We start from the raw sequence: 15,849 nt of genomic DNA on the forward strand, positions 1-15,849 counted from the left end.
GTGCAGTAAATTTAAATTTCTAGAGGTCGAATTACCACCTCAAAAGATACTAATGCTCATTTGTATAGATTTTCCTACACAATGCCAAAATTCTCCTCAATTTACAATGGTCAATTTCTACTCCCGATACCAGCATAGGACAGGCCTAGGTACTCAATGTGTGTGTGTGTGCGCATGCTAACCCTAGGTATTAACATTTTATACATTTTCTTATTAATTTATAAAGTGCCTTTTTAAAATTTGCATTTTTGAGTGAATAGAGAATATGAATTCTCTCTATGTTTGTTCATTAATGTTTTCCCTCAATTTTTAATGTTTATAATTTTTGCCAGAATTTTCATCTTGTGCATCTCTGAAGATCATGAGCAGCCCTGGATAGACAGAGAGAAATCAATTTCCCCTTGAAAGCTAGTGAATGGCAGTAATTGGTTTCGCAGTGTATAAATTTGGAGAGATACTTTACATGCTTCTCAGAGCAAAGAGAAGCCAAAGATGGCTGCCTGGCCTGATAAGGCCAGGTGAGGCTGGAGTTTCTCTTGTGTTTTCCCTATTTTTGTGGCTTTAACTCAAACTTCTTATTCCATGTGAGCATAGTTTTTCTTTCTTTATAACAATTCACATTCTTTAGATATTTGGGAATGCTTTCCCAGGAAAATATGCATGCTAAATTTGCCCAGTGGTTTTCTAAAGGTTTGGGGACAAGTGTCCTCAGATTTGTAAGCATTTATGCAGATTACACGCAACATAGTAAAAACCAGGCCCGGCACGATCGATTATTCGAGCCAGAGATGATCAGGAAATAAGGACCTATCAGGTGAAGAAGTGCTCACTCAATCAAAAGCAATTATTTAGTCAATCCAGTAAATGATGGTGCATATATGCTATTCAGAGGTGGATTAAATTATTTTACAAATATCTGTGGGTTACTAGAAAAAAACTAGAACGAATATCGCTTCTTCTCTTTCCCCCTTCTTCCTTTTTTGATTACCCACAAATTCTACTCTGCCAAGACCAACAGGCCAGAAAATTTCATTTAAAATGCAAATGAAACTAATAATCTGTGCAGTTAATATACCCTCTTTTATTCTCATCCTCTCATCTCGACCCTGCCCCTGCTATCACCTTGTCACTTTCCCTTAAATTCCAGACCCACCGAAAATCTACTCCACACCTGCAGCCTTAAAGCCGACCTTGTGTTGCAACAGTGCAACAGTGGCAGAAAAATTCTTAGAAAACGTGGTTTATAACATAAATCCCAATAACACCCACTTTTTTGATTTATAAAACTGCGCTTTGAAAAGACAAGCGTCAATGCCAAATGGTGAAATTATTATACTTCCTCCCACTACGTTTCCATTTTAATTTTATGAGTATTGCAAATTATTACACTCACATTATAACCTCTGAAGGGGATAATTTATAAAAGCAGTGTCCATCAATTATGGATTTTCCATGACATTAATAAAATGGCAAGAACTAATTATCATGACTTCTAAGAAGTAGATGCCTTGGACAAATCATTACTATGTGGAAATGATATTTAAAAAAAACATAGCAGCCTCTAATTATGACTGAAATGAGTTTAGAACAATGGTTGCAGAAAGGCCAGTAACCTGAGGAGTTCCACGGTCTCGGAGTACATGGTGTATGGAGACTTTGCTTCCAGAGGGTCGCGCTCCATTGCGTTGCCACATTCAGTGAAGGACAGGGCGGCATCGGCGTAATTCACAGCTTTGCCAAATTTCTCAAACTGTAACAGGAAGACAATTCACCAGCATGATATTCCCTTTCCTCCCTCATACAAGGGAGAGGTTCTCAAGCCGGGTCAATTTTGCACCCCTCCCCTAGGGGACCTTTGGCAATGTCTGTCAACGTTTTGGGTTCTTGCCACTAGGGACAGGGGACATTTAGTGGCCAGAGGTCACAGATGTGTTTAAACATCCTGCAACGCACAAGGCAGCACCGCCCCCCCGACAGTGGAGAATTACCAGCCTAACAATACCAAGGTTGAGAAACACTGACATCAGAGGGGGAACAGTGTATGCATTTGTCCTGACAATAATGTAACTATTTAAGGCTCTATTGTCATCACAATGAGACTGGTTGAGAAAAGAAGATTGCAGCTAAGGTATCATGTGCATGGTATTATCATATATTTGTGGTATTATTGTTGTTATTATCTTCTTGGTGGACCACAATCCAAATTATTGCCTTGACTCATTTCTATTCACTAAATTTACCAGACTGGTCATTATACTGTCCTATAGATAGAGCTTGCAATGCAATTCTGTTTTCTGTAAGCCTCGTGGACAAGTAACACATACAGTCTTTGCTCGGAGCTATAACCACATCAACCCCACTCCCAGGAGAAGAGTCACAAATTGATTCTATTGTCATGAAAGATGGGAAGCTATAGTGTGACTGTTGACAATAATCACAACACTTTCATTGTAAATGATGGTCTGAAATAGTGTGTCAAAAGCCAAAAAATATATCACTACTAAATATTTGAGTTTAGTAAAATTTTATTGCAAAAGGTTTTAGCCTTGATAATGGTCACGATTAAAGTGACTTACTCAAACTGATTTCTTTTTTATGTGTAATGAATATTATATATGACACTTTTACAGTGAGTATTTTATAACAGTATTTAACATTTTCAATTTTTGATAGCTGGATATAAGAATTCCACTAATGCAGAATTTTATGTAAAAGAACTAATATAATGCACATTTAGGTATTTTAATTTTCTTGTATACCTTTTATCAAAATATTTTCTATGCAACTGTGAAGGCTTCAGTTCTCAAAATGGCAGAGTAGCTATCTCTAGGAAAGGATTAAGTACAACTATAAAATGATGAGTTATGGGTCCTTCAGAATCTCTTGTTGTAAATGACTCTTTTTACAATGAATGTTCTTCAGCTTTTATATACTGCAAGAGTTCTGTAGTTTCCTTTCTGTAAGCTATTGTGGAAAATATCATTTTCAACCAAATTCAAAATGATTTTATGAAAACCTATATATATGAAAACTATCTTCTTCTCTTGCTTTATGAGATAATTTCCTTAGGTCACCTGGCTCCAACTGGCTCTCCCATTTGGGATATTAATGTTTACATCCTGATTTTTCAAAAGTGACTTTTCATTCACAAATCCATAGCTGGCAGGATCCTTAAGGATCTCCTAGCCCAAACCTCACCTTTTCCAAAAGGAGAAACTAAAGTCCAGAGACAAAATTTCATAGCCATAGTGCCTAATAGTGGTCAGGTCAACCCCTCTTCCTGGGCCTCTGTTTCTCCATCTATAAGATGAGGAGCTTGAACTATAAGGCGGCTTCCAATTTTACAACAGACATATGCCTAGCAAAGATATCTTACTCTAAATGAATATTTCTCAACCTTTTCTTTTTCCATGATCACTACTCCACAATGGAGTTTTTTTTTTAGATATTTTTCACACAGCCCCGCTGAAATTTTAATATCAACGATATCCTGATGATCTCTTTACGTAATGTGGCCCTTCAGAGGGACACGCACCATTGAAATATCTAAGACTTTTTTATCCCACTTCCAAGAACCAATTTTGCTTCCAGAAAGGCAAAGTCTCCCCAGTTGAAAATGAATTTTCTAAATAGATTAGACTGCAAGTGGCTTTGGTGGGGACACATAACCATACCCTGGAAGGGAGCGAGTGATGTTGATTCTTAACTGTATGTATGTATCTGTGACTCTGATTTTTCTCAATTCTTTAAAAATTTCATCTACATAGTCTCGCATGTGTGTCCTAGTCTTCATCAGCTCATGGACTAGTTTGTCAAAAATAGCTATATGTCCCTTTGTCCTGATTCTGACAGAGGGCAAACTCGAGAGCCCTTTTGCAGTACTTCAGAGTTTAGGACATTCAGAAAAAAACTTTCATCTTCAATCCAGCAGCGAAGTCACCCAATGACATTCCAATCTCTCACTACATGTACAGTGGTCAGAGGGACAGTCTTCCCAGCATCTCTAGTGGAGCTGGCACCCAGCCTGCCTTGTCAGTTTTGTCTGCAGGAGCAGGGAACAAGTATTTCCAAGGGACAGTTCACACCACAGAAAGGTTAGCTGCAGACAATAGCTGAGCAATTTGGACCACAGGGGGAAAATGACAAAAAGTAGGGAAGCAGCAGATGCAAAGGCCATGGGGCAGTTGATGTTGGCCACATGCGAATCATAGTGCAGAGACTGTTACAGTACTCCATTACATCTCTCCCAGTGTCAAGCACTATTGGACAGCTAAGTCTTGGCTGACACAAGGCAATATATATATATTAAATATATATATATATATATATATATATTTAACACTATGGGGTTGAACTGATACCTGTGCTGGGGTATAGTCAAAAGTGAGGAGCCTGAATTTCAGGCCTCCTCTGGGCAGCAGTTCCCAACCTTGGCTGTACTTGGGAATCATCTGGGAGCCTTTGATACCCATGTCTGGGGGCCTAGTCTCAGAAATTCTGATTCCATTGGTCCAGGGTGTGGCCTGGGCATCAGGGTTATTTTAAAGCTCCCCAAGTGATTGTAACACACGGTTGAGACCCCCTGTTAAGAGGATTAATCAAGACAACTCAACAAGCTGAGCTCATTCTTGTTCTGTGTGGCCAAAACCCTTGGACGCAGTGGGGCCAAGCGTCCTGGGAAATCCAGATGACAGAACTCCTCTCTGTGCAGGGTCCTAGCCTGGCTATGAACCTCACTCTGGAAACACGTAATCAAATGCAGCAAGAAGCTGGGTTTTTCCTATGGGCCTGAGTTTTGCAAAGACAAATTTTGAGGCCACTTGACCAGCTCTCAACAACTCTCTTCCTGCCCACACCAATTTCTGGCTTACCAGACCCAATGGAAGCCCCAACCTTCTCCAGGACAGTTTCAAAAGTCATTTCAAATTCACTTGAAAGATAATGAATAGTATATGCCATTTAGCTTCTGAAGTTGGGGAAAAGGGAATAACAGTAGGAAAATGAATACACATAATAGCAGGGAAACGTAGTCCAAAGACTTTGGGAATTACTTTGGGAATTACAGTGTTAAAGAATTAAACAGATCCAATCTCCCTCCCTATGTCAGAGCAGCAATGAGAAAGTCTGAATTGTTTGTAAAGCAACTTCTTTGTTTTCCTTCAAAGTATAATACCTTAAAGGAAGCAAAGCAACAAGAAGAAAGGAACCTACCAGAGCATCAGCTTTGTGCTTCAGCTTCTTAGCCTCTTGCATGTAATAATCAGCATTGTGTACCCTAAACAAACAAAAGGAGCTCTTTCAAAAAACAATGGTTCATATTTTCATTAAAGACAAAATAGTCAAAGAAAAAAATTTTTTTTGCTATAAATCCATCCTTATACACTGCCTTGAGAAGGGCAGATGAATGCTATCATTTATATAACAACTAAACTTGAAATAATAAGTGAAATCCAAAAACACGTAATGGCTCATTGGGATAAATAACTACATTCTCCCAACTCTAACCATTCCAGTTATCCAAACAGATCCAACAAAACATAGCTGTAAACCTTTGTTGGCATACAGTTCTGAGGACACAGATCAGAAAGGAGGACAAAGCAACCTAGAATTAAGCACCTGCCTTTGAAAATAGTAACAGAGATCCACAATTAAAATGAGCCCAAGACACTTCTTGGTGAGGATAGGAGTGCGTGGGGAGGAAGGACATACTTTTAAGGCTACAGGAGCTGCTGCTGAGGTCTTGTTTTGGCTGACACATGCATAGTGCTAGAAAAGTCATGCTGCTCCCCCTCCACCCGCATTCACCACTCCCATACTGGGTCCATGATAATCTGGGACAACATACGAGTCATCGAAAGTGAGTTTGGGTCTCCGGACATTGGTGGTGCTGCTGGACAGAAGAGGCAGGGCTGCCCAGGACGTCATCTCCAGGTGACTGCTATCCATGAGGCCAGTAGTGATGGTAGAGGTGATGGTGGAAATGGTAGTGGTAGTGGTTGTGGTAGTGGCCGTGGCAGTAGCAGTGGCAGTGGCCGTGACAATGGCAGTAGCAGAGGCGGTGGCAATAGCAGGGTTGGTGACAGTGACAGTGGAAGAGGCTGCCTTTTTTGGAGTGTCTCCCTCCTGGGAAAAAGGAGGACAGATAACTTCTATTAGGTTCAGAGTTTTAGAACATCTTTTCATAAATGCTTAGAACGTCAAGCACACCAAGAAACAAGACAAGGGAAAAGAAAGCAATGGACACAGCTTGAGGATCGATAAGTGATCCTGCTGTATTTTATGAACTCAGAATCACCAGATTTTGTTCTATGTTAACACCAAACATCAAGATAGTCAGGTGTTGTGATTACATAGCCCCATCATCCCAGAAGATGGCCATTGGCAAAGGCCTAAATGAGGTAGAGGATATGAGGGGAGAGGGGAAGAATGGGAAAGGGAGGGAGGTGGAGGAAGAGGGAGAGAGATAACCCTGATATGTATATTTTTGACAAGGGAACCAGGCCAGAAACTTTCACTACGGTACGCAAAGTATCAGATCCAGTATAGCAAAACACCGGCAAGCCAGACATTGTACTGCAACAGTCTTTCCCTTGGGACTGAGGCCAAAGCTGCCCTTTTGTGAGGAGCTTGACCGATCCCCAGCTAAGTGAATGCCACCTGAATGCCTCTTTGTTTTGAAGTCTTGAGATGGTGAAAGTTCATTTTGACCAGGTCAAAAATCAAATGGCTGACAGATCCAAGTTTCACTCCGATTTGTCATTGCCATAGAAATAATGGGATCCAGATGAAGAAAGTACATAGTAAGATCTGTTACTATGTCACAGGAGGTGTCCTGAGACTACTCGCTGTGTTCACAGGACAGACTCTGTACTCTCCACCTGGCAGCTGTGGGATGACCCTGACTGTTCTACATCTGATCGTACTTGTTCATGATGCCTCTTCCTCTTTCTGTCCTTTTGAGTTGGTATCTACCTAAGGTTGGTCTCTCCCAAGGTTCATTCCTCAGCTCTTTTCTTTTTTGACCTCAACTGGATCTGACAATCCTGTATGTGTTGTCACAGATTTGCTAATAAGCAGATAACTCCCAAACAGAACCTCAATCTTGCACTCTCTCCAGAGCTTCAGACCTGCAGTGACCACTTCTGGATGGTTCCACCAAGACAGCCCACGAACACCTCAATTTTCTCTAGAACCCAATTGATAACTAAACCAGTTCCTTCTTTCTGTAAATAACAAGATGGTGTTCCCTGTCACCAAGGCTGGATTTTTCCATTAAGGGTATTGTGGCCATCCCTGGGCCAGGAGCATTGGAACTGGTGCACTTCCCACCTTGCCTTCCATCTGAGCTGCTCTGCTTTAATCAGCTTTATATGTTGAAGTTCTGTAAATCATTTCATTTCAAAAAAATGATAATGCTCCTAAAACTCTTTTTAAAAACCACTGCTCTATTTCATCTTTAATTTCTTCCTCTCTATCTCTCTTATTCGATCAATTACAAAGTCCTATTCATTGTCTATCCCCAACGTCTCTCAAATCTGTCCCTTTCTCTTTTGAAGCCTCAAAGTGCAGGCCCTCATGGCTTTCAATAGAGACTATCAAACTGTCCCCTGGCCTACTCCCAATCTTCAAGCTAGCTTTTTCAATCCATCCTCAACCTCCTGCCTGCCAGCCTAAGAGTCCTAAACAAACCTCCATGCATTTCACTCCCTTACACACAAATGAAAACCAGGGCTGAGTTCCTTTGCCAGCATGCAAAGCCTTCCCCAATCTGGCTTCAGCTTTCCATTTCATCTCCCACTTACTCCCTCCTATGGACTGTCCACCAAACTAAATACATCCCGCTTTCTTCACATTTCTACTTTGCTTCTTGCAGACTCTTAGGGTTGGGAGAAGAAAAAAACCTTTCATTCATTACTTTCTTTTTCTTTTACACCTTGTGATAATTTACTCAATTTTTTAATTTTTAAAATTATGTTGAAATACATATGATATCAAATTTACTATCCTATCCATTTTTAGGTGTACACTCAGCACTGTTAAGTACATTCTCATTGTTCTGTAACCAATCTCCTAACTCTTTCATCTTGCAAAAGTGAAGTTCTGTCCCCATTAAACAACAATTCCCCATTCTCCCCTTTCCCCAGTACCTGGCAACTACCATTTTACATCCTGTCTTTGTGAATTTGCCTACTCTAGTTACCACCTATATTTGTCTTTTTGTGGCTGACTTATTTCACTTAGCAACATGTCCTCAAGGTTCATCCATGTTGTTGTATGTGTCAGAATTTCCTTCCTTTTCAAGGCTAAATAATATTCCATTGTATGGAAAAACCACATTTGTTGAACCACTTCTCTCCATTTCTAAATGCATCTATTAAGACCCAAATCAACGAAAGCCCTTTCTTCAAGAAAATTGCCTTATGTCTATGGCCAGAAGTACCTTAATCCTCTTTTGTCCTTTGGAGATCTGAAAGGTCTGTATGACACCAATCAGCAGATATGTTATATTCTAGATCTTTGGGTACATGTCTCATTGCTTATTTTAGATTGAGAGCTTTTTGAGCACTGAAGTCATCTCTAATTTATGATATTGCTACCCATACCCAGTCCATCCTGCCCCACAGCCTAGTGCTGTCAGTTATTTGCTGAATACATGTATGACTGCCTCATCAGAAGAGTCACTTTAAAGACAAAAAACAAATGTGAACATTTCTTATAGCCTTAAAAGTCTATCTTTTCCACTTAATCCTAGACCTTCTGATTATCAAAAATTGTTATCACCAAGATCTCACTGAGATAAATGTGCCAAGAGGCTACACATCTAAAAACTTTTGTGATGGATATGAAGAAAATATTTTAAAGATCATCATGGATTTTATTCAATTCAAACACACAAAAAAATCAGTCTTCTAATATTCCTAAGCCAGTTCCCTGTCTCTATGGGCAGAGCCGGCTGGCCCAGACCAAATAGTGGAGTCAGCCCAAGACAAGGACTCTAAAACACCACATCCACCATGCATATGGCATCGACGTCAGGCCTGGGACACCTGACTGGAAATGGCTGCTTTCAGTCGTGATCATGTAAGTTATATAAACACGCCCTCTGTCCACACTCACCCATCACAGAGGACCCACTTATCTCCTTAAGGAGGATGATCAATTTCTGGGTACAAATATAATCATATTTATCAGGTTTCTCCAGTAGTTTTTAGCTCTTATGGAAATAACTTTGCAGCTTCTTCTAAGTACTATCATTGTCACGATAACATTCGTATTAAGTAACTAATTATTTGTGACAATATACTAGGCACGGTACAAAGAGAACTGCCTAGATACAGCATATACTCTCCAAAAGCTTCAATAAAAGAGAGCATCAGTTGGACTTTATAATGTTAATTACATTCAGTATGAAAAATAGAATAGTATAATTACAGTTTAGAATAGATGGCTTAATTCCCAACACAGCATCTTTAAATAAGAATGCAAATATTCTCTGTGTGCATACACACATATACCCATGAATTTCATGTGGAAAAATGACAACTTCATAATAGAAGAATTTCCTAATATCAGTAATGAAATTTATCTAGATATGTATGTTATCTTAGTCATCTCAGGTGATGGAGGACTACAAAGTGGTGTCCTTAAAGCTCAGTGGCCTTGTAAGAGTGTTAAATGGACACTTTTGGTTCAGAGTCCACTGAGTTTGCACCAGACCTTTGAAAACTCATTGCATTTCACTCATTTGCTTTTTATATGACACTTTAAGTAGACTAGATGAACATGGATGCCACATCTGTATATACAAGTATTTACATGTTAAGGCAGATACAATTGTCATTAATATTCATTAGTGACACTATTGCTTGTGGTCTCCACAGTTCATATACTTATACCTGAGACAGATGATAAGATATACTACGTGGATGTGAAAAATGATACAAATTCTAACGCTAATCGAGCCGCAGTGCAGAAAATCCATAGGCGTAGATAATCATTTAGTTGGGCTAAGAACTGCAACTGTGCAATTTTATCAAAAATCTATCTGTTAAATTCCATCTTTTTTAGTCATTATTTTTAAAAATGATTCACACTTGCTAAGCTGGGCGTAGAAAAATGTCATTTAGAGTTCAAGTCCCTGTCTTGGTGACCTTAGGCAATCCCATTCTATCGATTTGTTCTTTCATTCACTAAATGATCAGTGCCTACCATGTGCCAGATGCTGTGGTCAATATTTTGTAAGTATCCCCCACCCCTAAGATATGAAGGGATTGGACCAAAAGTGTCCAAAGCCCCGAGTCTCTGCATAATAATCTGTTCGAAGCAGTAAGACTGAAATGAAAAATTCATACAAAATTAGAATAATCGAAATTTGAAATAACAAAGAGTTTATGTATTTATGTGAACACACGCTTCTACTTTCTCTCTGCCTCTTCCTCCTGACCCCCTGAGACATCTGTATGTGGTCAAGTCCAGTTAGATAAGCTAAGCCAGCTTGTTTCTACCTGATGATCATAATATTTCTTTTGAGATGCTTACATTTACAGATATCCCTTTGAAAGTAGCACAGAATTTGCCTTCGCTCCTCTTAGTTTTGGTGGAGGTGATCTGTCCAATCATAGGAATGTTTCTATCTTGACTGAAGGGACCGTTATTGCCACTGGTGTTTCTGCGGTGTGGAGGATCCTCTGGCAGTGGGGAAAGTGGAGGAGGGAACAGTTTTTCTTCTTTTCTTCTATTTGCTCTCCTGGATGAATTATTTCTGTGTAAACAAAAAGGTGTAGGGTGTCATCAAGTTTTGTTTCTCTTTATTCTGATTTTCCCCATGATGCTGGTAATTTCAGCTGAAGCAATATTTTAGTGGACTGTCCTTTTCCCATGATGAAGGGTATATATAGAAATTCATATAGACACAAATATCTATGGAGAGATAGCCCTCTCTATAGATATAGCTATAGATAAATGTAAACATATGTATCCAAGAATAAATGCTGTATTTGAAGCAGAACTCCATGATAAATATGAGTGTCTAACGGAGTGTGCCACAGTGTGATATTTGCAACCTTTCAAGATTACTGTTAATTAGATAATTATGGAAAATCTAATGCAGACTTTAATCCGATCTTTTTTTTAGGATAGTTCCTACTTATTTGGCCCTTGGACTTAACTGCAAAACCACACAATAAATGGTATAATAAACAACTAGCCGAAGGATATTTTCTTAAGAAATACTATGCTTACACATTACTTAGAAATAAATAATGCACTAAATACTTTTGTGATACATTGCAAATTGCATGTTCAAAATGTTCTGCCCCAACACCAAGGCATAACGAGCCCCTGACCTGAAGTTGTTATATTGAATTACTGATGTACTCCACTTTACCAAACTCCATTTGGAAAATATTTTGTGATATTGGCACAAGACATCTGCAGTCCTAGAAGTACTTCCATGCTTTCAAACTGATTTATCTGCCCACTAAATGGGCACCATCAAATAGACTGAGACGTCAAATAAAATAGAACAACTAAAACCTTATGCTAACTGCTTAACATGGTAATTGGGTCATGGATTTTCATTTTAGTTACTGTCTTACACTAATCGATGAAGATTACTTGAATTTTAATCTTTTCTTAGACAACTAATATTGCATTGTGCAGCCATTTACTTTTCATGATTACTGACTACAATTTTCAATAGCAAATTAAGTCAACAAGAATTTATGTTTTCCTCTTGGTCAATTTCAGTCAGTATCTGGAAATATAGATTTACAATATCTCCAAGCAACAAATCAAAGATGAACAAGCATTCAAGTAGTTTGATTTTCTGAAATGGCAGAAGTCAATGCAGTTTCCTTGTTCCACTTCAATTATGTCGCCCAAATCTGCCAATTGTAATAATATATGCCATCTTATCCATCTTTTGTTTCATAAAGTGGTCCTATGTCAATTCTTGTCATGTGGCAAAATAAAAATTAATTAAATTATTTGCCAATGGATTTTAAAAATTGTTTTGATGTGTAGAACCATTTTAAGATGGTCATGATGTCTGATTAAAATAATGGTGAACATATAAATTAAGATTCATGTTCATGAGGAAGCTCCACAAACTTCAGCCTGCATTAAGTATGATCCTCACAGAGGCATCACACTTTGGGGAATTTATAGAGAGAGATGTTAAGCATTGCTTTGGCATCTGCAGGAGATGGAAGGTTCATTAGCTATGACCACTCCTTCACTACTTGAGCTGCCTGAGAAGGTGGTGGGAGCTGCAAATGGGAAGAGCTGTTTCATAAGACTGGTTCATTCACTATTGGCTACAACAGTCATGCTAGGCCTTCCACTCTGTCATTATATACAATACAGTCCATTCTGTGCAGTGGGTACCAGGCACCTGGCTCCCTTTCCAACTGTTTGGTGGTGACCTGAAACCATGGGGCCTTTAATGACTTTCCTGGTGAAAGATACCTAGGAAGTATTTTCTAGAGACTACTTTCTCACCATTACAGCTTCTTACTACAAGACGAGGTTTTGCTGCTTTTGCCACCTCTTGTCGTGGGACAGAGGAGGACAGCAGATGAGAGAAGTGTATCACCACCCCAACCCAGTGGCTCAGGGGCCTTGCTGATTGTCCAAGCTCCAAAGAAGCAGGGAAGAATTCAGAAGAGCCCTTCTGATGTGGCATTCTTTGCTAGGTTTAGAATACTCACTTAGAAAGGTGAATGTTGTTTCAAAGAAATTTCTCAGGGTCAAATTTGTTGACCCTTTACTTTCAAGAATTAACAAAGCACAAAAGAACAGATAAAGCTTGAGGAGAGGTTCCCAAGAGAAGATCTCAGGCAGATCAGTCCATGCCTTATTCTCCCTGCAACTCCAGAGACTTTTCCACAGACTTAAATTTGTTGGATGAGCATGAGAACCTGACTTGGGCCCTTCTTGACTGAAAAATGCTACTAGGTAAACACTGCTTTCCTACCTGCTACAAAAGGAAAGACAGTAATAATTTGTGCGTTAACACCATTTTATGAGAACAAACTAATTAGTAGACATTTACTTAATACTTGATCACCTCTCTTCCATGAAATAAGAACAGTGACAGGTCATTGAGTCATTTAAGGAAACTAGCAATGAGGACTGATGGTGTGGCAGTTCCCTACTGCCCCCTGCCTTTTCCTTTTGCCTTTCAGGTGGCCTGAACTGGTCAAAGCCTGGGGACTGGAGAAGTCCTGCCACCACAGCGATGCCATTTTAGCCTTTTGTCCTTGGAAAGAAGGAGGGCCATGGGATGACCATGTTTGACTTCTGGGGAAGAAGCACATTTCCTCACATACCTGGCCCACCCTGGGGCGAAGAAGGTCGGCTTGCTCCATTAGAAGGGTTTCTAGTTCTGAGAACTCCTAGTATGTGAAGGGATGTTTTGGATCAAAGTTATACCAGGGAATACGAATGTACTTTACAAAGAACTGTGGACCTTCAGGCCCCAAATCGCCTTATAACGAGTGGATCTAGTATAATTGTTTTTTTGCCTACCTTTTATCTGAAAACAACAAGGATCCAAACAAATGAAAGCTAAGAATTTCCTTCTGACATCTTATCTGTGGCAAATTGATGCCATATCACTGACATTAAAGAGTAATCTGTGAAATCAATTGTCAGCAGCAGTTAGCCAGATTGCATCTCTGCTCTGGGCTGCTAATAGGCTCCAAAACTGGTCTTTGATGGGAGTAATCTCTAATGTTGAATGAATTTATGGCAATAATTATCCAGACGGAATGGTTCCAGTAGCTGACATGATTGTTAGTTAAGTGATATTTATAAGATGAAAGAACTCTGTCACAATGCTCCGTAGAAACAGAGAGGGCAGGGCTTCTCTAGGGATGGCTGGGGCTGTTGAAGTGAAGACGAGAGAAGGCCTCCCGCCTGACTCTAGCACCTTGCACAAAGAAGGCGGAAGGGAGAAGAGGTGCCAGCTGATTGGAATGAAAGTAACCATTCATTGCCCGGGGGAAGGCCGGTCCCCAATAGTTCGTCTCTCTGGCCTCCCCAGGTGTGTCTGTCATTCTCGCAGCCTCTGAAGAGTTCAGGATGTAGCTACTGGTCCTCAAGCTTCATATTAAGGTTAAGTAGTGACGCCACAGAAGCAGCAGCTGGGTCATCCTGTCAAGGCCGAGGTGTTGCTTTCCAAGGAAATCGTTTAATTTAATCACCATCAGAACTGGACGTTGCCTAGAATCAGGTGATTTCTCTGGTTCAAGTGCTAGATGTCTCTTGATGCTGCCTCTTTTTAATTCATTTACTTCCTTTTTACCCTTCACTTAGTGCCAAAAGTTCATGTTGGCCGACTTTTGTGATCAATCTGAGTTGGAATAAAGAAATGTCGCTAAAAAGCTCATGGTGTCTCCCCAAATCTAGCAGCCTATATTCCACGCCTTAGCATACCCTTGTCAGACCTGTGGCCAGGGACAGCTCTTGGGACTGGACTGAGCGACTCTTGTTTTTTACCTAAAATTCCTCTGACATAAGACCCCCAAAAGGGGATTTTTAAAAAGAGTCTGACCAATCGAAGTATCTTACAGAAACAGGGCAAACTCACTCTTTAGTGTTGGAAGGCTTGTGGGGTGGGGCTGGTGAGATGCAAGGTGGGGGCAGGCAGATAGTGTTGGCCTCCTCCAGGCGTTGCTTCTTCTCAGGGATTTTCTCTGCAACTTCTGTTGGCTTTAACAGGGAAAAAATACACAGTTTAAAATACATAGCACATGCAGACATTTAAAAACAATCAGCAAGGTAGACAGTTTGCTTCTCTTTTAACTGCTAGATGAGACAGGGGAGTTAAATGTGCACCTTTGATCAAACAGAAAAGCAATCAGCCTTGTCTAGCCTACTCCTACCAAGAAGTTGGAATTTGAGAGTTGAACTGTGATATGAACCTCTGATTAAAGATTGGGTGGCACAGGAATCTCATACCAAAACTAAGGAGAATCTGTAAATTTCAGACACTTCTCCCAACAACAGTGTCCCCGCAAATGAGTAATTTAGAAACTAACATTGCAACTCTAACATAGCATAAATCTTGTCCAAGGAGCATGGGGATCGGGGGCATGATATAAAGGTCACTTGTATAATCAGCAACATGCAAGGAAATTAACCATGTGCAAGGCATGCCTTTGAACCTTTGCATGTGCTTGTTCTGAAGGCACAGTTTTACCCCTGGTTGTACTGTTGTCATCACTAACAGTGGGGAACCAAAGATAGGGCAAGGACCCCAAATTTTGGTCCCTATTTTGGAATACTCTCATTGGATTGGTTGATGTATGTCTCAGACATTTAAAAACCTGGTTTTAAATCTCTAATGCTGAATGAAGACTTAAATCACTCTCACAGTATACCATTCCACATTATGGATTGGCCACAGGTAGCCTTTTCCATAATGAAGAATCTGAGCCATTTCTGACCATTCTTAAGTCTCTTCTGGAAAGGAACAGAAGAAATGGGGGAAAGAATTAGGGGCCTCCTTTCTAGCCACTGTGGCAGCCATTAAAAAATATTACCCAAATCACCAAGAGATGATGTAACTCTAAAAAAACAATAATATCTGGAGCTACATAGATATCCATAATATATGGAGCTACAAAGAATGAGTCTATTAGATAAAAACTCACTTCCCTAGATGTATTTGAAATGGAAGAGGCCATTCTGGATTTCACATTCTGATTATAATTTGTAGCCCTGGAATTCAGTCTTAACCTCTCGCAGGGGAGATTTTCACAACTCAAGTTGACCACACAGGTCAGGGGACCCAGCAAGCTGGACAGAACACGTATCTAGTAAGAGCCGGGATAACCAAAGTGT

The 15,849-nt window shown here is 40.0% G+C and overlaps 1 protein-coding gene across 4 annotated transcripts in view; it reads right to left on the reverse strand.

The window, feature by feature from the left end:
• Nucleotides 1-15,849, reverse strand: part of AFF2 (AF4/FMR2 family member 2) — a 449,558-nt gene that overhangs the window by 21,538 nt on the left and 412,171 nt on the right. For all 4 annotated transcript variants that reach the window (XM_023526244.1, XM_023526242.1, XM_023526243.1 and 1 more), the window contains 5 exons: nt 14,594-14,715; nt 10,540-10,762; nt 5,846-6,123; nt 5,212-5,275; nt 1,614-1,750 (listed from right to left, as the gene is read on the reverse strand). In XM_023526244.1, coding sequence (XP_023382012.1) covers nt 1,614-1,750; nt 5,212-5,275; nt 5,846-6,123; nt 10,540-10,762; nt 14,594-14,715 — 824 coding nt within the window. The remainder of the gene's footprint in view (nt 1-1,613; nt 1,751-5,211; nt 5,276-5,845; nt 6,124-10,539; nt 10,763-14,593; nt 14,716-15,849) is intronic.

Source organism: Pteropus vampyrus, unplaced genomic scaffold (assembly GCF_000151845.1).
Source record: "Pteropus vampyrus isolate Shadow unplaced genomic scaffold, Pvam_2.0 Scaffold750, whole genome shotgun sequence".
Classification (NCBI taxonomy): Eukaryota; Metazoa; Chordata; class Mammalia; order Chiroptera; family Pteropodidae; genus Pteropus; species Pteropus vampyrus.